At 40.5% G+C, this 25,261-nt stretch overlaps 1 protein-coding gene across 2 annotated transcripts in view; it reads right to left on the bottom strand.

The window, feature by feature from the left end:
• LOC142379024 (protein jagged-1b-like) overlaps positions 1-20,842 on the bottom strand; it is a 60,613-nt gene extending 39,771 nt beyond the window's left edge. For both annotated transcript variants that reach the window (XM_075464089.1, XM_075464090.1), the window contains exons 1-6: positions 20,506-20,842; positions 18,830-19,132; positions 9,014-9,071; positions 1,943-2,200; positions 1,480-1,540; positions 1,174-1,304 (exon numbers count right to left, since the gene is read on the bottom strand). In XM_075464089.1, the coding sequence (XP_075320204.1) occupies positions 1,174-1,304; positions 1,480-1,540; positions 1,943-2,200; positions 9,014-9,071; positions 18,830-19,132; positions 20,506-20,673 (979 nt within the window). In that variant the 5' untranslated portion in view covers positions 20,674-20,842. The remainder of the gene's footprint in view (positions 1-1,173; positions 1,305-1,479; positions 1,541-1,942; positions 2,201-9,013; positions 9,072-18,829; positions 19,133-20,505) is intronic.
• Between the last annotated feature and the right edge of the window lie 4,419 nt (positions 20,843-25,261).

The raw sequence follows: 25,261 nt of genomic DNA, 5'->3' as shown, positions 1-25,261 counted from the left end.
TGGGCAACGATTCAAATTTTGAATCTAATTAATCACATGATTTCCCTGATTAATCGCGATTAATCGCATTTGTACGCAAAATCCAAAAATGAATTCAAAAGTAGTGTATAGCTTTTAGCATTTAGTTTTATTTTAAATGTGCTGCTATATGAATGAAAGTGCCATAACATTTGTTGTGCAAACACACTTTTAACATCAGCATCTTTCTGTAGTTTTTATGTAGAAGCCTCGCTCCACTGTCTGTTTCCTTGAATGACTTGCTGGTATCAGTTGTGTGTTTTGACTTTAAGTGATATTTTAGACTGGAACTACTACAGTGAGAAGACAATTCAACTTGGCAGTGTTTACAGATGACTTTGGTTCTCTCGACTCCGCCGTCTGGAAGAGAATGAAAATGGCCGAGTTCTCCATGTTTGGTGGATCCACCAATTACTTTCTTTTCCGGTTCCGCAGCAGACAGCAACAGACTTTTACAAAATAAAAGCCTGTGAGCAACAGACTTTTACAATGATAAAATAAATAATAAAACAAGGGTGGTCCGTGGCATAGTGGGTTGAGCATGCGCCCCATGTACAAGAGGCTATAGTCCTCGCTGCAGCTGGCCCCGGTTCAAGTTCCGCATCAGACGGCCCTGTGCTGTGTGTCGTTCCCCCTCTCTCTGCTTCCTGTCTCTCTGAACTTTCCTATCCGTTAAAGGCATAAAAGCCCCCCAAAAATTTAATTTGAAAATATTTTTTATTTATTTAAAATAAATAAATAAAACCATGATCAAATCCATGATAAGATCAGTTTGCCTTTCAGTTCTTCTGAAATGTTTCATCACATCATTCTGAGTGTGAGAGAATGATCCTAATAAGTCAATTAGCTGTAGTTCTCCTAAACTATACGCAGATCAGAACTAATAGGAAGTAGTGGAACTAAAGATCTCTCCCACAGAAAAGCAGCATGATTTTCTATTTGAGTGATATGCTACCAATCTAATAAGCTAAATTAGGTGAGTATACTGATGGGCTTATATTGTGTTATGTTGTATAAATTTGTGTTGACAATAAGCAAGTCCAAAAAACATCAGTCATTTATATTTTAGGGTGAGGACTTGAATCCACAAAATAAATGCCAATCAATGTAATGTCGAGTGAAGTGATGAGGACATGACAGTGTGGGACTGTGTACCTTTGTCACACAGTTGTCCTCCATAGTTGGTGTCACAGAGACACTGCCAGGGCTCCACACAGCTGCCATGAACACATCCGGGATGAGGGATACACTGGTCACAGTACTCCCCCTGCCAGCCATACAGACATCTGAAGGACACACGCATACACACACAAAGGTTAATTATGATTTCTGACTGCTGAAGTTGTTTTTCAAAATGACTTTAGATATATATGTATGAGTAAATGTTGTTAATTTAAGTCCTGCTCCCGTTCTTTGATTTATAATCATTTCAAATCATATTACAAACATGTGTGTTCTCACTTGCACTCTCCAGGGACTTTACAGGATCCATGTTCTGTACTGCAGCCCTGTCTGCAGATCGCTACAATAAAAGATGCAGAGAGAACAACATGAGGCAACATGGATAATATGAGGAGGAGAAGAGGAGAATATGAAATTTTGGAGGATTTATTTCTTTGATCATCATGGGCGCCATGGTTTCCCTGAAGTATTCATAATGCACCAACAAGAAGACTGCTCTCTTCTACATTACCGTAAAACACGGAATAATTAACATACACGTTTATGCAGCCGGGTCCACCAAACTCTAATGAGAACATTTCCCCCATATGGAGAACTAATAGTTCTAGCATTAAGTCTCTGCTGTACCATTTTATGGAGTTATCATGTCCACGAAAATATTTCACAGAAAACAGATGCGAGCATGACCAAATAATAATAAACTGTGGTCCCATCATGTCATAAAGCTCTTCGGGAGACTCACCAGTGTTGCAGTCTGGCCCGGACCAGCCCTCCAGGCACGTCTTGTTGCTATTATGGTCACACTCATAGTGACCGAAGAAATCATCTCTGGGCCGGCAGAACTTGTTGCACCCAAACCCGTAATAGTGCTCATCGCAGCTGAGACGGACCTGAAAGTGAAACTGAGCCACAGGGCCGTTGTGCTCAAGCCTCTGCCACTGCCGGCTGGGATTGATCATCCCAGAGTGGAAGGCTTTCTCGATTACAGCCCCACCGACACCTGGGAATGTGAGATTCACATCAATCAGAAAAACATGCAATAAGGAAAACAAAAAGCACCCAACAGGTGTAAGGAACACACAAAACAAGGTAAACATAACAATGAACTTTAACTGAGAGAGTACAGAGAGGGCTCTCTTCTTGCTCTGCATGTGACCCCAGAGCTATACACAAGTTTCACTTACATTTTACACTAACTGCACTGCATACAGCCCTACACTTCAGCGTACGGCAGACAAGCAGGCTGGCTGCTGTAACCCTTTGAAAATGCTGAGCTGCTCTGTGGTATTTCACCAGCAGGGTGGAAAGTGTGGTCAGGCTGAGGTGACAGTGTCAGTTTAACCGACAGGCAGCTGGATTGAACAAACCGAACAGAAACTAAACATGGAACCAGAAAGCCTCCAAGCAGGTAACACCACTGGTGTGGAAGCAAACTGCGACACTTCGCATCATGATGGTGAATAAAAAATGTGCTAAAAATGGCACCACGGTAACAGATTTGAAAAATAGTTCACTTCAAAAAAAAAAGAAAAAAGGAAAGAAAAAAAAAAGGCTGGATCAGCTCTGTACAGAATATTTGAGCAAACATCCAAACCTGGCACTTCATTGATGAAATCTGCCTGAGATGTGGAGCCAACACCTGCCTGAGAGCTGCAAGCATCTGTACTGCTTATACTCTCCTCAACAAGTTACTAAAGCGGCAGTATGGCGATATAAAGTCTTAATTCTTGATGCCATCTTTGCAAATCTCGAATAAAAAGCAACAGTGCCAGTATTTTCCCGCAGCAGAAACCCATTAATTCAAATTTGGGAAAAAAGTTAAATAGCAGCAATGTAATGATCTCTCTGGTAAGGGCCTGGTCCAACAGATGGCAGTCTCAAGTTTGCATTTGTTTTGTAGTTGCTCTATTGACCTAACAGTAAACAAAATAATCAATAAAATAGGGGGATAAATGCTGATTAAATAATTGTGACAATGAAGCATTGAGAAAAGTACAGCCAGCTAAATAACAGGATTTTCACTTTGGGGGTGTTACACTACATTTACATATTACACAGTACATGTCAAACTTGTACTTTTTTTTAAAAGGTGACACAGTGCTATAAGTCTTTGTCACAGAGAGTAGCCAGAGTGTTTTGCTGGCAGTTTGTGTTGTGCTGAGAAGTTAATGCTCATTGGATTTCTCAAAAAAACAGCTGTTTACTACGACTAGAAACACAGAGACCGAACCAGACTCAAACTATACCATGCATCCATCCATTTTCTATACCCACTTAATCCAATTCAGCATTGCAGGGGGGCTGGTGCCTATCCCAGCTGTCATTGGTAGAGAAGCAGGAAACACCCTGGACAGGTCGCCAGTCTAAAAAATATGTACCAAAAACTCAAAACAAGGCAGCAGAGAGGCTAAAATGCTCCCATAACTTCAGACATATCCTGAATTCTAAAAGACCACTTCTTCAATTTATAGTCCACCAAGTAGTGAGTCAGCCATTTTGTAGAGCTGTTCAAAATTTCAACTCAAACTTTTTTTTTTTTACATGGTACACTAAAAGTAGCATACAGACACTGTATATTATATCTGTCATCATTGATCAGAGCCTGGAGCAAGCATCTATGGAGGTGACGGTGCGTGCTAACGCAAACTACAGCTCATGTTTTCAGCTCACTATTGTGAATTTCTTACTCATTGCGAATACCAAATAATACAAATAATACTCCTGGGGTCCGTTTCACGTAGCAGGTTCAACCAACTCTGAGTCTATTCCTGATCTCTGAGTTGATCTACTCTGAGATAGAAAACCCTGAGTTTTCGGTTCCAGAAACGCTGATTTGAGTGAGGTTAATCAACTCTGACTAAGTTCACCTTGAGTTTAGCGCGTGCACCACAACTTTAAAAAGCCAGCATCAATGGAGCCCCGATTCGACGAGTCACCATGGCAACGGGGAAGAGGAGGGGCTACGTTTTTAACAAACCTCGAATTGGAAATCTGAATTCGCTCATAGCGAGTTTCAATACGTTTTTATAAATAAGTGCAACACCGTTGCAGCAGCAAAAGTGTAAGTTTAAATGTAGTCCTTTGCAATCACAATAATATTACAGGGAAACTGGTTGAATGGTAGCCCATTCATTTATTTCATTTAGGTGCAATCCCGCAGGGGAGAAGCGCTCTTGGCAGCAGCTTAAGATGAAATATAAAAACATTGTTCAAACAGGTGAGACCTCGGCATGGAGGTACCTCATTTTGATCATGTTTTACACTGTAAAGTAAATATTAAGTGGCTATTTGACAGTGCAGTTATTTTATTCCCAACATAATGCTGTTTTCACACACATAAACTATGTCTTCTCATCTATACCATCCATCCATCCATTTATATACACCGCTGAATCCGTCAGTCGGGTCGCGGGGGGGCTGGAGCCTATCCCAGCGGTCAATGGGCAAGAGGCGGGGTACACCCTGGACAGGCCGCCAGTCCATCACAGGGCCACATAGAGACAAACGAGACAAACAACCATGCACACTCACAGTCACGCCTAAGGACAATTTAGAGTCATCATCTATATCATGTTCTGTTAAATAATTAAGCCTATTTAAACTAACACAGACTTCTACTGAGCCAACAGAAAGAAGGCAGATGCCCGTAAAACGGGTGCTGCCCAGCACCACCACCTCTAACGGGAGGCCAGTGGCTGATGGAATCCCAGGAGGGAATCCACCCCCAAGACACGAGTGCCTTTATAAAATATAATAGGCCTATATATGTCTTTTTTAAGCCTATTCATACAAATATTTATTTGTCTTTTATGTCTTTTTTTTCTTTTGTCCCAACACATTCTGATAGTGCCGCTCAAAAACATAATTGTCTTTAAATGCAAAAATCTATGCGCGGTCTGATAACCATCTCCGACGAAAATTTATTTCTCTGCGCAATAATGCTGCACCTTCATCCACGGGATCGTTGTCAAAAGGACATGTTCGTGAAAAAAGTCGCCTCCTACTGTGCCTAATGGACTTCTAGAAGTAGAAGAACTCGCTCTGCTGACTGGATGAATGAGGAAATCAAATGGTGTGTGTGGCTGAAAGAGGGCGGAGACAGAAAGAAACTCGAGGTTTCTTGAATAAAACCTGGTCCCGACCAGGTTGGGTTCAGAGAGTCTGTTACTCCGGTAACTGACCGAGAGGTTAAGTTACCTCTCTTTGTGAAACAGGCTAGAGTTACCCCTCTTTCTCGGGGTTGAGTTACCTCCCTTTGTGAAACGGAAAACTCAGGGTTTCCCTCATTTCAGGGTTAACCTACTCAGAGTTTTCACTAAACCTGCTACGTGAAACGGACCTCTGATGTCTCAGTCATAAAGTGGTCAGTCTTTTTTTTTTTTTGTCTGAGATGCAGAATTTGAGACTATTTCTAATATATGCAAAGGGTCCATATTTGAAACTTGAGCTTTTCAGTCTGAACAGAAAATATGCTTGATGTGAGATATAGTGCAGCTTAAAATACTTATGTCTAAGTTTTTTGTATTACTGTACCGTAAACTGCAGCAATGGGGTGATCATGGCTCTAAAAACAGTTATTTATCAACAGTTGTGTTTTGATTAGGGCTGGGCAAGTTAACTCATTATTATCGATTTAACTTGTTAATTATTTAACATCGATAAATATCTTATCGCACATTAACGCAGGTTTTATTATTTATTTTATTACTGTAAAAGTCTGTTGCTCACAGGCTTTTATTTTGTAAAAGTCTGTTGCTGTCTGCTGTGGAACCGGAAAAGAAAGCAATTGGTGGATCCACCAAACATGGAGAAGGTTACGGAACTTTTACTCTGCCATTTTGATTTTAAAGTTCTTCCAGACGGCGGAGTCGACAGAACCAAAGTCATCTGTAAACACTGCCAAGTTGAATTGTCTTCTCACCGTAGTAGTTCCAGTCTAAAATATCACTTAAAGGCAAAACACACAACTGATAGCAGCAAGTCATTCAAGGAAACAGACAGTGGAGCGAGGCTTCTACATAAAAACTACAGAAAGATGCTGATGTTAAAAGTGTGTTTGCACAACAAATGTTATGGCACTTTTATTCATATGGCAGTACATTTAAAATAAAACTAAATGCTAAAAGCTAGACACTACTTTTGAATTCATTTTTGGATTTTGCGTACAAATGCGATTAATCAAATTCAAATTCAATTCAATTCAAAAATACTTTATTTATCCCAGAGGGAAATTAAATGTTGATGTAGCTCAATTAAATCAAGGAGTTATTATAGATGCTGATGGCTGTGGGCAGGAATGATTTCCTGTAGCAGTCCGTTTTGCATCCAAACTGAAGAAGCCTTTGACTGAAGAGACTCTGTTTTCTGATAACAGTCTCATGGAGAGGATGTTCAGGGTTGTCCATAATTCTCTTGATTTTATGCAAAGTCCTTCTTTGCATTATTGTCTCCAGAGGTTCCACAGTCGTCCCCAGAACAGAACCAGCCTTCTTTATCAGGTTGTTGAGTCTTTTTAGGTCCCTGGTTCTGATGTTGCTGCCCCAACAGATGACGCAAGAGGAAATGACGCTCTCAACAACAGACTTGTAGAAGATCTGCAGCATCTTGTTGCAAACCTTGAAGGACCTTAGCTTCCTCAAGAAGTACAGTCTGCTCTGTCCTTTCTTGTAGATGGCTTCACTGTTGTGTCTCCAGTCCAGTCTGTTGTCCACATGAACACCAAGGTATTTATATTCCTCAACCACCTCCACTTCTTCTCCCATGATGGAAACAGGGTTTGATCTGACCTTGTTTCTCCTGAAATCTACAATCATCTCCTTTGTTTTGTTAACATTCAAGATGAGATGATTGTTCCCACACCATGCCACAAAGCGGTCCACCAGCTCTCTGTACTCAGCTTCTTGTCCATCTCTGATACACCCGACCACTGCAGAGTCATCTGAATATTTCTGTAGATGACAGGAGTCTGACTTGTACTGGAAGTCTGAAGTGTACAGAGTGAAAAGGAATGGTGAGAGTACAGTCCCCTGTGGTGCTCCTGTGCTGTTGATCACCTGGTTAGACACACAATTCTTCAGTCTGACAAATCGTGATTAATCAGGGAAATCATGTGATTAATTAGATTAAAAATTGTAATCGTTGCCCAGCCCTAGTTTTGATATATTTAATTGCTTTGTGTGGGTAATATTAATTTATTATGAGTAAATGAAAAGTTATATACAGCTGCAGTCAATGCTTGTGTATGTATATACAGTACAATTTTTTAATAATTACAGGAGTGGACAGGTTCTCATCCAACAACAGCAAACTTGTGCTGTCCATCACCTCTGTTTTGGTGTGTACCTGTACCTGAATTCCACATTCAAGAGCACAGGAACAAATGGTACGATGGCCAGAGGTGGGTTCTGTAGTGTGCAGTTGTGATTAACACTCTGAATACATGTCATACACCTCTGTACTCAGAGCTGATCACAAATGCACATAGGGCCTCTCTGCATACATAGGGATGTTGATTGTCCAGTCTCTGTGTTATTACAGCATCACACATCACGACTACAGCCCCTTTCACACGTCAGTTGCAGATTATCAGCAAAAAATAGATAAAGAAACTCAGCCCCACATCAGCGTGTGTTTACACACATCAAGCCAGCATCTCAGAATCACCTGAGTGAAGGCAGAGTCAGTGGTTAGAGTGGTGACTTCTGCGATGCCAGCTTGGCCTTACAAACATAGTTTCCTCTCTGATACGACCTCGCTTGCTGACTCAGAGTAAAATCAGCTGTGGATCAACCTCAACCCCTTGTGCTGCCACAGTATTTTCACACATAACACCATTAAACAACGAGGGTGGATCAGTCCGGGTTTTAAAGGCCAATGTGAAAAGGTATTTGGATAAGCAGCTGGTTCCACCCATGTTGAGTGCATAGCATCTGCACTGGAAAGCAGGTAGAGAAAAGCTAAGTCAGATTAAATGAAAAAAACCATAACAGAGTAAAAGAGGTGGTCATCACAGGCCACATGCTGGGTGCACTTAGCTTGTTGATGCTACACTTAGAGGGTAAATATTTGGCTCATCAGCAACCCCATCACAAATCCCTCAGCACTGTCGACAAGGTTTCTGAACAAACCCCCAAATCTCACACAAAGGACTAAAACTAAAATCTAATGTATTCCCCACCCCCACCCATCCTCACTCTCGCTGCCTACATTGAAGGCACTTGGGCTGAGGTCAGCTGACTTCACACAGAGTGTATAATGGTTCCCTGAGGGACGCCAAATACAGCACTGAGCCAACAATCTTGCTCTGACTGCCTCGCTGACCACTGGGTGTAAAACACAAGCTCAAACAAAAGCTGGAGCTTCATTCTATCCACACAGACCCTTTACAGTCCATTTTCTGAATGGGACTGACACACTGAGTATGAACATGTTCTCAAGGTGGTGCAAAAGTCTTTCTGGTATCGCTTCAAAATAATATTGGAGGGGTTAACAATAAAAGAGGAATGATGTACTTCTTCTGTATAATTTTCAGACAAAGGCTGGCAACTTTGATCATGCATACTGATCATTTGCACATGCTCCTGCAGTACAGAAATGTTTAGGTTTTTTATGGTAAAAAAATTAAACATATTTTTTTCTATTTCCAAAATGATTTCATGAGGACATTTTCACCTTTGTTAAACAAAAAGGTAATAAATATACATAAAAAAATAACCAGACAGGAAACAAGCAGAGATCAGCATGACATTAATTATTAAGATTAAACTAGCAAGGATTTTATAATGATGATGATGATGATGATGATGATACTCACTGCTGATGGCAGAGTCGTTGTTTAAGTCCAAGGCTTCCAAGATCAACGAATAGGACCTCTGCAAACAAAGACAAACAGAAACCAAGAAAAACAATGGATGTCTCATTTAATGAGTGATTATTTGAAATGTCATCAATAAAGCACCATTACTTTTTCTGGCGTCTAAGAGAATTCTGTTTTTTCAGATGGAAACCGAGAGAAAAGTTGTGACAACTAAATAAAACTTTTTTTCTTTTTAAGTTTTCCCAAAGCCAACCAGGGTTCCATTCCTCTCCAACATAGAACACGGACACTGCAGTGAACACAAGCTTGCCTAAAATGAACAGTAAAAGACTAAACAAAACCCTCAGTTTTTGATGGTAAGCTTACATACTGGTGTTAAAAGCACAAACCCAACCTGTCTTCCACAGGAAGTCCATAAAGTCAATAAACCCAACCTGTCTTCAACACTCTTAGCTAATGGTGGTGGTGTGATGGTGTGCGGACTGTTTTTGCCACACTCTGAGCCCTGACAATCGTAGTTTTAATGCAACTGCTTGTATCAGTATAAGTGCAAACCACTAATTGCTACTAGCTGCTAACAGTGTGATGATATGCCATGTCACAAATCAAAAGTGACAATATCCGAAACTCTGTGAACACATTTGGGATACGATAGAATGGAAGGTAAATACCACAAAAAACTGCAGAAATGAAGTGTTGTAATCATGTTTTAAGGAACATGAACTGAAACATTCGGAACAAAGGAGGATAACATCTGGTATTAGTACGGAATCAGCGTACATTTGTGTGGAAACATTTTAGTGAGGACACTTTTGCAACATCTGACCTCCAAAATGAAGAAATGCTGTTAAGTCCAAGGCTTCTCAAGGCTTTTTAGTGACATCAAATGCCATATCAAACTATATTGAAATCAAGATTTTTTTTGTACTTTTCCTCTCAGCTTTAGCCTGTGTGGTCTTACATCATCCTGTCCACATTTATCAAACCCTGCTGATGTTGGAGCAGATCCGCAGCAGCTAGGCAAACTCTGCCCTACCAAAGCTCAGCTCTGCAGGAAAACACCACAGTCAGTCCATGTAGTTTACAGATTAGTGGTTAATTTGGGCTGTGATGTTCTGTTATCACAAATGGAATTCATTCATGTCATGTGTTTTCTGTGTTGATTCTTCAAAAGATGTTTTCTACACATTAATAATTAAGAAGGGGGCATTACATATGGCTCTGATCCATGCAGTGTGTGCAGCAATATGGCCATATTTTTTATAATAAACTGCTACACTGAACAACTTTTTATATTCAAACTGTTCTATGAGTTTCACAAATGAGAACAAGGAATTAGCAAGAACCAATTCCTGTAAGCAGAAAAAAAACATAAACTCAGGCAAACAAATCTGTAAAATCCCACTGCGTTTGTTCTTAGTTAGCTCCACACAGTCTCCAGATATTTACACAAACGCTACATGACTGTCACTAATGCAGAACCGGGCTAAAAATGCAACAGTGAATAAAACCCCTCTCAAAAACTCTTGCAACATCCTTGCATCAGAACAAAACTCGATGAGGGCATCAAGTTGATGTCCTGACCCTGAAGGAAAAATGTGTGTGCTTCCCACAAAACACACTGGGTGGCACCTCAAAACATTTTGACAGCTAATTAGAGTTTAAAATCGTGGCAGAAATGAGAACCTGGCAGTTGGTTACCTGCCAACAGTTTCCACTTAATTCTTGCCAAAACATCTAGTCGCATTCATCTGCAGGCTGTCGGTGATTTCCCATCACTCCCCGTGACTTAAGATTGTCTGATTGAAGAGGTGGAACTGCTTTCTCTGGCTACAAGCTGGATGTGGGAACATAGTTTGTGAAAAGGCAGAGCCAGGCGACATGTGGAGGCAGGTCAAGGCAGGGAGGAGGGAGTTTCAAAGCTGTGATGTATGAGCTGCCGTATGTTCTGTTTGGTGGTTTATCGGAAGGCTCATCCAGGCTGAATGAAAGCATGATGAAGAGTATGATGCGCGTCAAGCATCACTGGTTTTCAAAACAAAAACTGGGAACGTTCAGAACTCCCAAGTGAGATCCACATCTAAACTCTTTTTATTACCCTAAAAAACTGTTAAACTGTGTTAGTAGATGTTTGTTAAAAAGTACTGAAAAAAAATTATCTATCAGATCTTTGGCCACAGGCGTCCTTGGGTGAGACACTGATCCCCAAGTTGCTCCTGTTGACTGCAAGTACTCTGCATGGCAGCATTGCTTCTATTGAGTTTGAATCTTAGAAGACCTTGGTAAATGCTAAATGCAGAGTATTTACAACACATACCACTATATAATATGGGCAGCGGTAGCTCAGGGGGAAGAGCAGTCGCCTGCCAATAGGCAAGGCAAGGCATCTTTATTTGTATAGCGCATTTCATAACACAGGCAACTCAATGTGCTTTACATAAAGACAAGGCATTTAAAAGAAAAGCATAAAAACAAGCAATTTAAAGAGAAAAAAAATAGAATAAAAATTTTACAAAAAGCAATCAAAGAAGAGGGGAAAAAGAAAAATTTAAACTCGAAAAAACCCGAAAAGACACCGAAAGAGAAATGTTTTTAACCTGGATTTAAAAGTGCTTACAGTTGGGTAGTTTGTTCCAGTTGTGTGCAGCATAGCAGCTAGTTTGAACTCTGGGCTCGACTATCTGACTAGATCTCAGAGCTCTACTGGGTTTATACTCTACTAGCATGTCATTCATGTATTCTGGACCTTAACCATTCCGTGATTTGTAGACGAGTAGCAGAACTTTAAAATATATTCTGTATCTGACCGGGAGCCAATGTAAAGACTTGAGAACTGGGGTGATGTGATGTGATCTCTTTGTTCTGGTTAAAACTCGGCTGCAGCGTTCTGAATGAGCTGCAGCTGTTTGAGACTCTTTTGGGGGAGTCCAGTCAGAAGACCGTTACAGTAGTCAAGTCTGTTGCAGATGAAAGCATGAATCGGCTTCTCCTGGTCTGTTTGGGACATGAAATCCTTAATTCTGGATATGTTCTTAAGTTGATAAAAGGCTGATTCAGTGACTGATTTGATATGATTGTTAAAGGTCAGGAAGGTGGTTCAACTCCTGGCTTCCCCAGACAACATGTCGAAGCATCCTTGGAACCCCACGTTGCCTACCTTATGTATGAATGTGCAGAAGAAAGCACTGTGCAGCCTGTACACCGATACAGACTAATGAATGTGGCTTGCCGTGTAAAAGTGCTTTTAGTGGTAAGTACAGTTCATTTACCATTTATATTAGTGAGACTTCGGCCCAATCCCAATTCACCCCTTGGCCCTACCCCTTACCCCTTCCCCTCCGTTTTGCGCGTTCACGTGTAGAGGTAGTGTTGTCCCAATACTCTTCCAAAGCCCTACCCCTTAGCCCTACCCCTCCGTTGTAGCCCTTGAAACGGAGGGCTTCGGCCAGGCAGACTCCGTTTGAAGGGGTATGATATATTTCCCAGAGTACAACGCGACTACCGGGAGATCGTGAGTCTTTTTAAAAACGGCAGAAGCAAGAGCACCACACAAATGTAAGTTCTTCTATCTTTTTGCCATAATTTAACTGTTTTAATCGCTTTAGGTTGTGATAACTGGTGTATTGTGTGAGTTTAACATGGTGGCAATGTGTAGTTATTTTCTGTTATAAACGCACATGGGAAAAGTCGCTATTTTACATGGAGTAATCGGTCAATGCATGTGAAGGTGCTGTGAAAGAGTTGTCGTTTTTTAAATTGTAACATGAGTATTTACAAGCAATGTAGTTGGTTAACCATAGAGAAGTTCCTTTTGAGTGACATGAGCGTCATTTCGCTACCTATTATCACAAGTATTCATATACGTGACTGATTCACAGGGACTCAAGCACAAAGAGCCTGATCAGGTTTAGCGCCCCAAACGAAGATCTGTTTCTAAAGTCATCCCCATCCCCAAAAAGAAGTAGGAAGTCCAATCCCATAATGGATTACCTGATACAGGAGAGCCTGAAGGAGCAGAAGCGCCACAAGCAGAAAACGGAGCGCTTTTTAGCTCGGTTTGAGCGCATGATAGACAAACTTTACGGTGAGTTGATGCGCCATGCACCTATTGTACACACAGCCACCACTACCGCATTCTGAAACACCTTTTTTAAATTTTTTACAATGGATGAAAACATGCTATAATGTCATGTCTTGTTCCCCCAGAACATCACTGAGCCCATGCAGCACCTCCGCTGTTCCTGCTCCAGTCATCTCGTTCTTGATGATTGCACTGTTGCCCGTTTATATTCATACTGTTTATATTCATACTGTTTATTGTCCATATTTGCAGCAGACACTTTAAGCTGTTATTTCTGAAAACAAGCTGCCTTACCAGTCTGTAATTTGAGCCTAATAAAAGAAATTAAGGACAAAATGTTTGTGAGCATGATTATCACATCAACATCATATGAACGACTGGAACGGATATTGGTATGAAGAGATTTATTATACAAGGGATAACAAAAAAATTGGGGTACATGTTGTGGTCCAATGGGCAATAATTTGTAGGACGACACGTCTGCTGGAAAGAAAAACATGGCAAGATCAGGCTTTTATCCTCCCAAACCAACACATTGATAGCACACACAATGCAGTGCATTTATTTAAGTCATCAAATCTGAACCTGGTACAAAGAAAACCGCTTCAAAAACGCATGAGCTGCATGTTTATTCCAAACGGAACGAGGCGAGTAACAAAGGCTAAACGTTAGCTTATGCTTTCAGCTAGGTTAGCCAGGTTAGGATACTACTCCAATCAATAAATCAGCAAATCCAACGAGACAAGCAAATTGTTTCTATATTACACGATATCACAAATGTACGGTTAGAAGCACTTTCATATAGCCTACACACACAAATACATTATCATATGCACACGCCGGCTCTGGAAGCTACCAGCCGCTCACTCACACACGTTATTTAAATTAATTTATCATTCTACATACCATAACAAGATCCAGCAATGCTCCCACATGTCGAAGACGCCTTCGCCTGATGGCACTCCGTCGATTCGACGCAGATATTTCTAAAAATATCCGAATAGCCCAGGACAGCTCGAACACCACAGCACCGGTAATGTTTGTTTACTTCTGGCTAAAGCTGTCGCTTTTGGTTACGTAACAACTGACGGCGCGGACTTATTACGTTCGTGAGTGTGAAGTGTTGTCCCAATTCGAAGGGGTGACATTCTTAGCCCTTCGCCTACCCCTACGTTTGAAGGGGCGAGGGGTAGGGGCGAGGCGTAGGCGAAGGGGTAGAAAATAGAATTGGGATTGGGCCTTCATCTCATGAATTATATGAGTGACACATGAAAACACTGTGATTCTGCAGATGAAGGATTCCTCTTATGTAAAGCATTAAAATAGAAAATCATTGTACTGTTACCAAATGTGTGCCAAACAATATAAAACCATAATTGTCGCTTTTAATATGTTAAAATTGGACCCTTTTCCATGTAATTCCATCTGTTTCCAGATTGATCTTTGTCATGTACGTTCGGACATTTGGAAAATAATTTATCACAACCATCTCTTGCACTGTGCGATTGTTCTGAGAAGTCTGAGCCATGTCAGCACCCAACATACAAAGCTGTGACAAAGATCAGTCCAATATAATGCTCATGTGTGATGGTTTGGAAGAGTGGTGAGAAACAGCCCAATGTTGTCAGTAGCCCCTTTCACACTGCGACCCGCTATCTTAGCGGGTCCAAATTGCACCTTCGACCCGCGTCGAGCAATGTGAACGCTTGGCGTGTCAGGGTGACCCGTGTCGCCTGAAGCCGAGTTCAGGGGGAGTTGCCTATCGCAGAGCGTCACACGAAACACATAAAATGCTGGGCGTGTACAATGACGTAGGCACAAGCCATGCGTCGGAGGTAGGGTGAAATACACCTGTCTGCATCAAATTTTTCAAACAAACGATGGCGGGACACCTTGAGAACTCATTTTTGCAATGCAGTTCATGGAGATGTTACTTTACGGTGCGTCTTGCTGCGTGGGAAACCGCGCTCTCCCATCTTTCTCGCCAGCCCTTCCAGCAGAGGTCCATCTTTCACCGTCCCCGAAATGTGGCGGAAAATAACGTCCTCTGCTCGGGGGCTGAGGAGCTCGCGGACCTCCTTGTCTCACCAGTTGGCCATATTAAAAAATGTCTCCAACTTGATGTAGGCTAAAACAGAGTAAAACTTGTCCTCACCTGTCGCTGTTGTTCTGAATCAGCTGTCCATTCTGTCTTTTAAACTCCTCACGTCACGCCCACGTCCGACCCGCGTCGATTGTGTTCACATCAAACTCGGCTCGGCAAAAAGACTAGGGTCCGACGCGGGTCGAAAGGCGAGTCGAGTTGACGCGGCAGCCCGGGTCGGCAGTGTGAACACAACAGCGGACACGCTAAATTCGCGAATTAAACGCGGGTTATTCGGCAGTATGAAAGGGGCTAGTGACAAACGATAACCACGGTGCTTCTGAGGATGATGAACAGGGAATAAGGATAGGACAAGTGCCTGGATGTTTCCAGTGTCACTCAGCAGTGAGAAACTTGTTATCAGTAACAGACATGTGCACATCACTCCTGTTCTTAACTCCCTCCAATGGCTTCCTGTCCTTTATAGAATTGATTTAAAACTTTTAATGTTTGTTTTTAAAGCACTTAACGGCCTTGCCCCATCATATTTATCTGAGCTTTTAACAGTCCGAAATCCTAGTAGAGCTCTGAGGTCAACAAATCAATTTTCGCTGGAAGTGCCCAGGTCAGAATACAAACCCTGGGGTGACCGAGCCTTTTCCGTCGCTGCCCCCAGGCTCTGGAATAAGCTCCCCGTGGAGCTGGGTCTTATTTCTGACCCCGGCCTCTTCAAAGCTAGGCTAAAAACCTACTTATTTAGGATTGCTTTTAATACCCAGTAGTATGATGACACTTTTATCTTATTCGATTTTGTTGAATTTTATTGAATTCACTGTTCTTTTATTGTTTTTATTTGTTTTTACTTATTCTTCTCTTTATTTATTACCTACTGTAAAGCACTTTGGTACATCAAAATGATTGTTTGTATAAATAAAATACATTTACATCAGAAATGTCTATGTTTGGCCAACCAGCTGAGCTACATCTGGACTCCTCTGAGCTGAGTGAACATACCAGCAGTCATTTCTGCTAACTCTCGCCATGTGATTCACTCAGCACAGTTAAATTCCCAGTTAAGTGGAATCCCTCTATGGGAGATCATTGCACATGTAAGTACAGCTGAGTTCACTGCACAGACGTTGTCTTTAAGTTACATGAATGGTGATTCTGGCAGATGACGCTGCGGTCATAAAATCTTGGATTTTTTTAGAGCAGAGCGACAGCCTGGAATTGCTTTATTTGAATATGACTTGAAAAGCATTGAAAAAGTATGGTTTTGCTCTGGCAAACCTTTTTTTTCCAGTGTCATTTAAATGTTCTTACTGAGTCAGACACATGCTAACTGGGTCTGCTCTTTTATTGCTCTCTCACTTTTTCAGATTTTTTCTAAAACATCAAACATTCAGGAGAGGGGAAATGTCAAGAGACAAAGTCAATTTTTGAGACCAGGGTGATGTGGCTGAGTGGATGTGAATGTTGGTTTTTCCACCAGTTTGGTAAAGACGGAAAAGTTTGAAAATGACTGGATAGAATGTAAGTAAATGCGGTAACAACATGTATGATCCAAGGAGAGGGAGAAGAAGACGAAGAAGAAAGTACCACTATTCAGACAGCAAGTACTTCACACCTTGATCAAAATAATCAATTAATCAAAAATAATCTGAACCCCAAAATACTTGTCATCCAGTTTTATCATTATTGATGCTGTGATAATAAACAGTCAAGGTATGGATACCTAGTGATCCAGATCTGAATAGAAAGTCAAACTCCAAACCAAATCACATTCATATACACACAAAATATGAGTTGCTATCAGATTGTCAGAAATTCCCTTTCACTGTGAGCCTGTTGGTAAACCAGTCATCGGTCCAGCTGGTCACTCCTGCAGGGGTGACCAGTTTTCACGGTGGTCTGGTGAAGACAACGTAAGAGAAAACACAAACTTCAGCGGTACCACTGAATTATATGAAACTTTCTGTCCTTGTTGTCTAATGATTTCTCCATTTTCTAAACAAACTCAGTTTCCATCTTTCTTAGCAAGAATTTTACATGTAAATTCGACAAGTTATCATACAACAAGTGACCAACAAAGTAACCCAACATATTTAAAGATTAAATAAAAGACAAATTTATCTGTTATGTGAAAAAGAAACTCGAGTTTGTTCAGCACAACACAGTTACACCTTACATCCACTCCTGATCATGTCAAGTTGCAGTAGAAACTTTGCTCTGGTTGCCATTTCCTGTTGCTCAGTTACTTCTATTAGTGTCTGACTCTTGGTCGATATATTGTTTCTAAAACTATGTACCCCCAATCCCAGCCCTTCACCCCCAGCATTGTCCCATAAGCCCCAGCTGCAGCCCAGCCTATTGTTCATGCAGAAACCTGCTTGTATAAACCAGCACTAAGTGCAGGAGCTGGAGGGGGAAGAAGAAAGTAAGGAAGGAAAAATAAAACATTCAGTGCAAATGTGAAAAAAAGAGAAAGACAAGATGGAAAAATGCAGGGGAAAGATGTGAAAAACACAAGTATAACAAATGAGTCGCATATTAAAAGAAAGGGATAAGCCAACAATGGAGGTCTTGGGTGAAAATGCTGTGGGTTTGGCACGACATTACACATGCTGTGCTGCCATCATAGCTCCCATAAACACAACTGACGCACAGAGAAAGGCTGTTTGGATCAGTCTTGCCACTTTAGGCCAGGGAGTCAAAAAAAGGAACAACAACAGAAACCTTATCCTGCCTGTCGACTACGATGGCTTCATTTAACATGCCAGTTACCAGGGTCAACAGCAAGAATGTCCTTCAGCCGGCAGAACAGTGCCACCAACAACGGTCCTTTATCCCCTCCACACTGGAAGGTCAGGGGAGGAAACGGTGACAAAAAAAAACGCAACAGAAAAAAAAACAGGAACATTCTGATGGCAACAGCTCAATCGAAGCAGTTTGTAGATCCAAATGGGAAACTGCAGCAGCCTCCGATGAACACAAGAAACTTCAGTCTGGGCATCTCAGAGATCAGAGCTCAAATCCAACTAACCCTGAGGCCGATCTGAGTGAGAAAGCAAGCAGCTCACAGCCCAGACTGATGGGTCGCTCCGGCCAGGAACATAGACAACAGATCAGGAACTCCCTGAGAGACTTATAATACTGGTTCAAGTCTGCAAATTCATGAATCAGTGAGAACTGATAAATAGTAGACACTGACTATTATCAATTAATTAATTCATAAATAAATGGGACATCAAAAGCTGTTAGAATTATAACTTAAATTATGGTGTATATTCATAAAAACAAAACAAAAACATGAAAAAAAACGTAAGAACATAAATAACTATAGGGCAGATTGTGGACTGATTTACTGTAGGTACGTGGATCTATCTTTATCGTGAAAACTCTTAAGCTAGCAAACCTGACCTAAATCAATTTAGGTAAAAAGAAAACTATTTCCACCCATATCAATAATCCCTCCAGTGCTCATACAGTCATTTTTATTTGACCATGTGATCCAATTCTTATCCATGATTTGAATATCTGGTTGAAGAAATAACAGAACCATCAAAAACTCAGAGACAACCAAACTTCTCAGAGACATAAAAACTCATTTCAATGAAGGATTAATGAACTGCAGAAGTTCTGAACTCACCGGCCACGCAAAGCTGAAAGGCAACACAATCCTGGCTTCTTTGTTCTTAGGATTTCTAAAAGAAAATGTATTCCCACCGAGCACTGGCGTGGAGGCGGTGCCAAAGCTGCAGGGCCCAGCCGGGGAAACCTTTAGCTGATACTCCTTCAGACAGACCCGAAAGTAGGTGTCACACTGATTCGCTGCGCATCGACTATCCACCACATCCCGAGATCCATCGCAGCAGGCACCAGTTTGCAGCTGCCCATTAACATTCTGCATTGACAAAATCTGAAGCTCAAAGTGTCCTGAAGCTGAAGAAACCTGCAGAGGAAGACAGGTGAGTAAACATCAGGTAGTGAAACAAACATTTTCTAATGTTGAAGCCATCGGACGTTCACTTGGTTGGTAGGAGACAAGACCGACACATGACAAAGCTGGATCAAATGAAGATTATTGATTAGACTAAATAAACCCAAGCAGGCTCCTGTTCATGGGCTATTGGTGTGTTCTATGCAGACCAAGTCTAACTGTCTTTCTGGGCTCAGTCAGACCAGGTCTGGTAAAAGTTCATTGTATGCACATACTATGTGGGTATAGTTCACGAAGGCTCCAGTGAGGACTTATGAAAACCATGATGTTTATATATGAGATAAACTTTGATAAAAAAAAAAATTGGTGTTCCCACAAAGATCTCCTGAAGTAGGAGTAGAGGAAGACTGGAAACATGATTTTAAGAATCACGAGGCAAAAGTGAGGCAGCAGAGGCTGACATTTCTTTACTTTTACTCTTCAGTTAGAGTCAAGATAAACAGATGATAATTATATGCAGCTGAAACTATGTGCAAATGATTATTTATGATCTGCAAGAAATTAAACAGTAACAACTTTGATAGTTGATTAATGATTTCAGTTATTAATCAGTAGTACCAAATACTCAATTTGCTGGATCCAGCCTCTTCAATGTAATTGTTTTGTTGCAGTTACAATCTTCACCTGACCCTTGAAATCCTTCAAATTAAAGCGGCATGTTTTTCTCAGAAAAGAGAGACTTTAAAACCGAAAAGTTGCATCAACTGCAAAAGAGCTACAGCAGGGAACAACCTAAATCATTTGAATTCCAGATTCAACTTTAGTATATATTCTGCAGTATCTAATTCACTCACGGCTCACACAGAAAACTGGTAGCACTAAATCAAATCTAGAATAATTCAGATGCTGAAAACAGCACTCAATGCATTTCAAGCTCAGATTTTTATAGTTTATGGACAATACAATGCATAAGCTCAGCTCAAAAACAGTCTGTGTGATCCAAATCTTATTGAAATGAAATGGAATTTATGTCAACAAGCAACCAGAGCTCCATTAAAACGATTTACTTGTGCACACAGCTCCAAAAAACTATGGCAGATGGTCCTTTAAATTTTCCAATTTAAGCCTCAGTTTAGAATTCAAACTTAATCATGTTAACAGTGTGAACACTTAAAATGTATCACTTCAGTCTTTTTAACTGTTTATAAGAACTTTTGTCAGAGTTTGTAGAACCTCTGGTAAATGAAGATGTCACTAAACAAAAATCCCTGAATGAACACACTTTTACCCACAACATGAGAGGGTTTGTCCCATGTTTCGTCCAGTAAACTGCTGTTTAAAACAAGCTACAAACTAGCCTAAAAATCAGCGGGAGCGTGGTGTACCTGGATGCGGGCAGACAGCAGCAGGAAAAGCAGGGTGAAGGCAGCATTGAGGGGGATGCAGCTCCGAGTGAGAGTCATCCCAGCGGCGGCTTGTTGTCTGGCGGCTGTCGGTGCTCTGACACTCGGTGTGAGCCTCTGCTTGAGATTTAAACTCTCAGGGTGGGACATGCCCAGCCGGAGACCGAGCTGCAGCTTTTCTTCCAAAAAGAAAGTCCCAACAGTAAAGAACCGGTCTGCCTCTCTCCTTCCTGCACGGGAAACCTTTTGTCTGCTATTGTCCAACCTTTCTTTTATCACCCCTCTCACTACACCTCGTATGCAATCCAGTTGACAGAAGCTGGAGGTACCCGGCTAGCACTTTGAGTTATCCTAGAGGAGGCTGGGTAATAACCACCAACAAGGGGAGGGACCTCTCCACGAGCCACACCCACTACTCAATATTAATAAGTAACATTTGGTTTACAGTTAAATCACACAGAGGTGAAGAAGTGCTTTCACATAGAGACCGAAAACTCTCTAAACGGACATGAAAGGAGTTTAACGTCTCAGTGATAATTATAACTTAAGTACAATATTATTAGTTAATTCAAGTAAAATTGAACCTCCTGTCACACTAAAATGTTGAAATAAAAATGTAACAACATTTATTCTATCCACATTTTCTGTAACCTTCGCAGAAATGTAGTGACTGTGACCAAGAAATGTCAAACCCTAGAAATGCTCAATCTAATTTTATACGTTAAATTTAATTTTCATTCAGGCACAATATGATGTGTACTGAACACCCTAGGTACCGACAGATATGACACATTTCTTTCATATGTTCATATATGTGAGTTTTGAAATATTATTTTTAAAAGGCTGTTTGTTGATTGGATGCATTGGTTTTGATACACGCTAGAGTGAAAATGAAAAATATTGAAACATTTATCAAAATTACATATATTTTCATAGGGCACATAAACCCGCCCAGTTCTAAACTAAAGAGGCCTTCTAGATTATGTTCCTGTCAAAGAAACCACCTGATGAAGTCATATCTTTCATACATTTTCTTTTTCCCATCATATTAACTGTGTATTTGATGTGATGTAACTTTTCAAATTTTCATAAATGTTGTTGTTCAACCCACCCTAGACCATCAGGGATTTGTCGACTGGTTAAGGTCTGGACTTTGACTAGACCATAGCAACACCCTGATTCCTCTTTTCAGCTATTCTATGTACATTTGCTGCTGACTCAATGACTGGAAGGCACTCTTAATTCCTGTAGACGCAGTAAGAGTGGACTTTTCACACACTGCATCTGCATTTTGGCTTGGTTTTTGACAAATGAATAATAATACTGTGTAATATGTCATGTGTTGCTCTTCATTTGAAGTTGTATTTATCTAATTTCAAAATCTGGTAAGGTCTTAAAGAAGGATTTTTTTTTATCATGTCCTGATACATAAAATGCTAGAAAAAAGAGTAATTTTACTTCCTATTTCTAATGAATGTAGAATACTTATGAAATCTAGATGTTTGAACATTTTTGTTTCATATTAGATGTGCCCTAAAATATATATTTGACTGAGAAAAATGTGTCAGGGGAATGAAAAAAGAAAATAACAGTTTAAAGGTGGAGAATCAAACTACATACATTCTAATACATTTATTCTGAAAACAACATAGAACATGTCATCATGACAAATGTAATGATTTTTAAATTCACAGCATAACATGAGGAAACACGAGGAGTGGAGAAATGAAAGGAGGCAGTCAAGAGGCTCATGGGAAGAAGGGGGATGTTTCTTCATGAAATAGAGCCTGAGCGACAGAACAAAGGTGGCCTCCTCTTTATTCTTAAATTAGAGCAGCTGGGATCTTTTCCCTTGAGCAGCCCAATGAATAGATTATTTTTCGACTGCTGTCACTGAAAGAGAGACAAAACACTCCCAAACATAAACCCCACCTCCCTTCTCACCCATCAGCCTGTCAACCATAGGCACCCTACCCCCTCTTTTACTGTGATAATGTGACAGATTCTTGACCCTAAGAAATCTAAGACACCTGATCTGGACCAGATTTGACATAGAGATTTTCCTTTTTTACCATCAATCTTAAATCTCAATAGAGAATTAATCTCAGTTAACTTTCAGGAATACATGTTGTATTTTATATCAGTGAATTATTTTTTTTTAATTACGAATGTGCCTGATGTGCTCTATGCTATCCGGGAGTTGACCAAATAAGCTTTTATAGCTGGTTTCCTCCATTTTTGTTTGTTTTTTATTTTGAGATCAATTGAGGAAAGAGAGCAGTCCAAGGGTGATCTAAAGAGACACAACAGTTACATTAGCAGGAGAAATGCCATGTAGAAATAGGCACAAATTATCTTAACTGAAATTACTTGTTTCAACCTATAGTTGATTTGAAACACAATAAAAACCATATGTGCCCAGATGAATAAGTATAATAAGAATGATCAGTTTGTTTTCCATGGTTAACTTACCCAACAAAGGACTATGAAGGAGCTGCTTATACTCTGACCATTTCCAGTAAGATGTATTGCATCCTATTGTATCCTATTCTAGGAAATATGATCAAGGTCTGGCAGGATGTTAGAAATTATTTCAAGGAACCAAACAGTTAATCCCAATTCAGCCCAATATGGGGTAACCAGCAGTTTGTTCCAGGAAGGGCAGATGGAACATTTAAACTATGGTCAGCATTGGGCCTTAAAAGAATTGGTGACCTTTACTCACCAAATTCCGATACACTTTTATCATTTGGAGAGTTACAAACCAAGTTCAAGCTTAATGAAAAGCAATATTTTAAATTTCTTCAACTGAGAAGTTTTGTTAAAGCAAATCAGAGTAATCTTAACAAGCCTCCCCTTACATTACTTGAGAAACTACTGACTCAAGTTGGTTCAAGAAGGGGCACTATCTCAGATTTCTATAATGTATTGACTTCTAAATCACCAGAGAACTCAAGCAATAAGCTTACGAACTGGAATACAGATCTGTCATCAACTATTACTGACCAAGACTGGGAAAGGGCCTGCACAAAAATTCATACAATGTCCATAAATAGCCGTCTTAGATTGATACAATTTAAATGGCTGATGCGGGTTTATGTCACACCGGTGCACTTGAATAAATTCAACAATAACATTCCAGACGTTTGTGTAAAGTGCCATTCTAAGGGGACTTTATGCAGTGTATGCATGTGGGAATGCGGACAAATTAAGGCGTTTTGGAAGGAGGTGAAGGACACAGTTGAAAAAATTCTCTCAAAACAAATCCCATGGGATGCAAAGTTATTCCTGTTAGCTTTATACCCCGAAAAACATAATTTTAGTAAAACAGAACGCACCTTTATAGATATAAGTTTATTATCTGCAAAGAAATGTATAGCTCTTGCCTGGAAAAATGTTAATAGACCTGGTACCTCCGAATGGTTAAGCCAGCTGCTGTCCAACTTACCACTGGAAAGAATAGCATACATCAGGAAATCCAAACAATACCTCTTTGAGAGGGTGTGGGGTCCTTTCATTAATTGTATTAAGCAATCAGACTTGACGGTAGGATTACAGGACTTGACCTGACAGAACCTGTGGTTCACTAACTTAATTAGACATATATTGCAATATCGAGTCTACCGGTAAAGCCCAGATAACCTTAGTTAGAGAAGCGATGTTTGTGGGGATTATTTTTATTTTTTATCATTTTTTAAATTATTTATTATTATTATTTATATATATATATATAAATATATATTTTTTCTTTCTTTTCAGTTTTTCTGCTGGTTAGATCACCTTCACCTTGTCCACCGGACGAGTAGAGAGGGAGGGTGGGAGAGGAAGGGGAATTAAACAGTGAAAAGGTTGTTCAGTTTGTTGTATGTTTGTATTTTTCACTGTGGAAAACTTCAATAAAATATTTCTGGAAAAAAAAAAGATGTATTGCATCATTTCCTGTTACCTTGTTTATGTTCTGTGGAACCTTTTGCTCCTCTTGGACTGTTAAAAATAACTCAAGTTCTTCTTATAAGTTACACATTTTTGCATAGTTAACTCTATCTCGTACTTGTTCTATTCTAGCACTCACTCCTAGAGATCTTTGGTGTTTATTTTCACATTTTAGCAGTGTGTCAGGTTCTCTAGCTTAAAACGGTAACCAGTTCTCTCTCTCCATCTCCTGCTTTCACTTGCTCCGTGTCAGATGTTTAATTACTTTTTTGCCTCCTTTAGCGATAATGGTACATGTAACAAATGTAGTCTTTTTGTAGTTTCCGAGGCGAGGTTATCTGAATTGGAAGCTCAGCGTCACACTGTTGAAAACCACCCTATAACTAGCCAGGTCCCTTTAGTCTGTGCCGAGCCACCTAGCGTAGCTAACTCCGTTAGCCACTTCTTAGCAGAACCCTAGCAGCCTTGACCGCAGGCTGGCTGGATGACAGTCAGAAAAGGGGACATAGCCCTAAAGCCAAGCCCATGGTTCACCATCAACCTGTCCACGTTTCAAACAGATTTTCCCTACTTAGCGACACACCTAGCGACACACCTACTAAGGATAAAATCCTGGTAATTGGCAGCTCTAAAGTCAGAAACATGACATTAGAGACACAAGCGACAATAGTCAAAAGAATTCCAGGGGCCAGAGCGAGCGACATAGAATCCTATTTGAAACTGCTGGGTAAGGATAAACGTAAATATGGTAAAATAGTTATTCATGTCAGCAGTAATGACACCTGGTTACGCCAATCGGAGGTCA

This window comes from Odontesthes bonariensis, chromosome 4 (genome assembly GCF_027942865.1).
Source record: "Odontesthes bonariensis isolate fOdoBon6 chromosome 4, fOdoBon6.hap1, whole genome shotgun sequence".
NCBI lineage: Eukaryota > Metazoa > Chordata > Actinopteri > Atheriniformes > Atherinopsidae > Odontesthes > Odontesthes bonariensis.
This window is presented reverse-complemented; position numbering and strand designations above follow the sequence as displayed.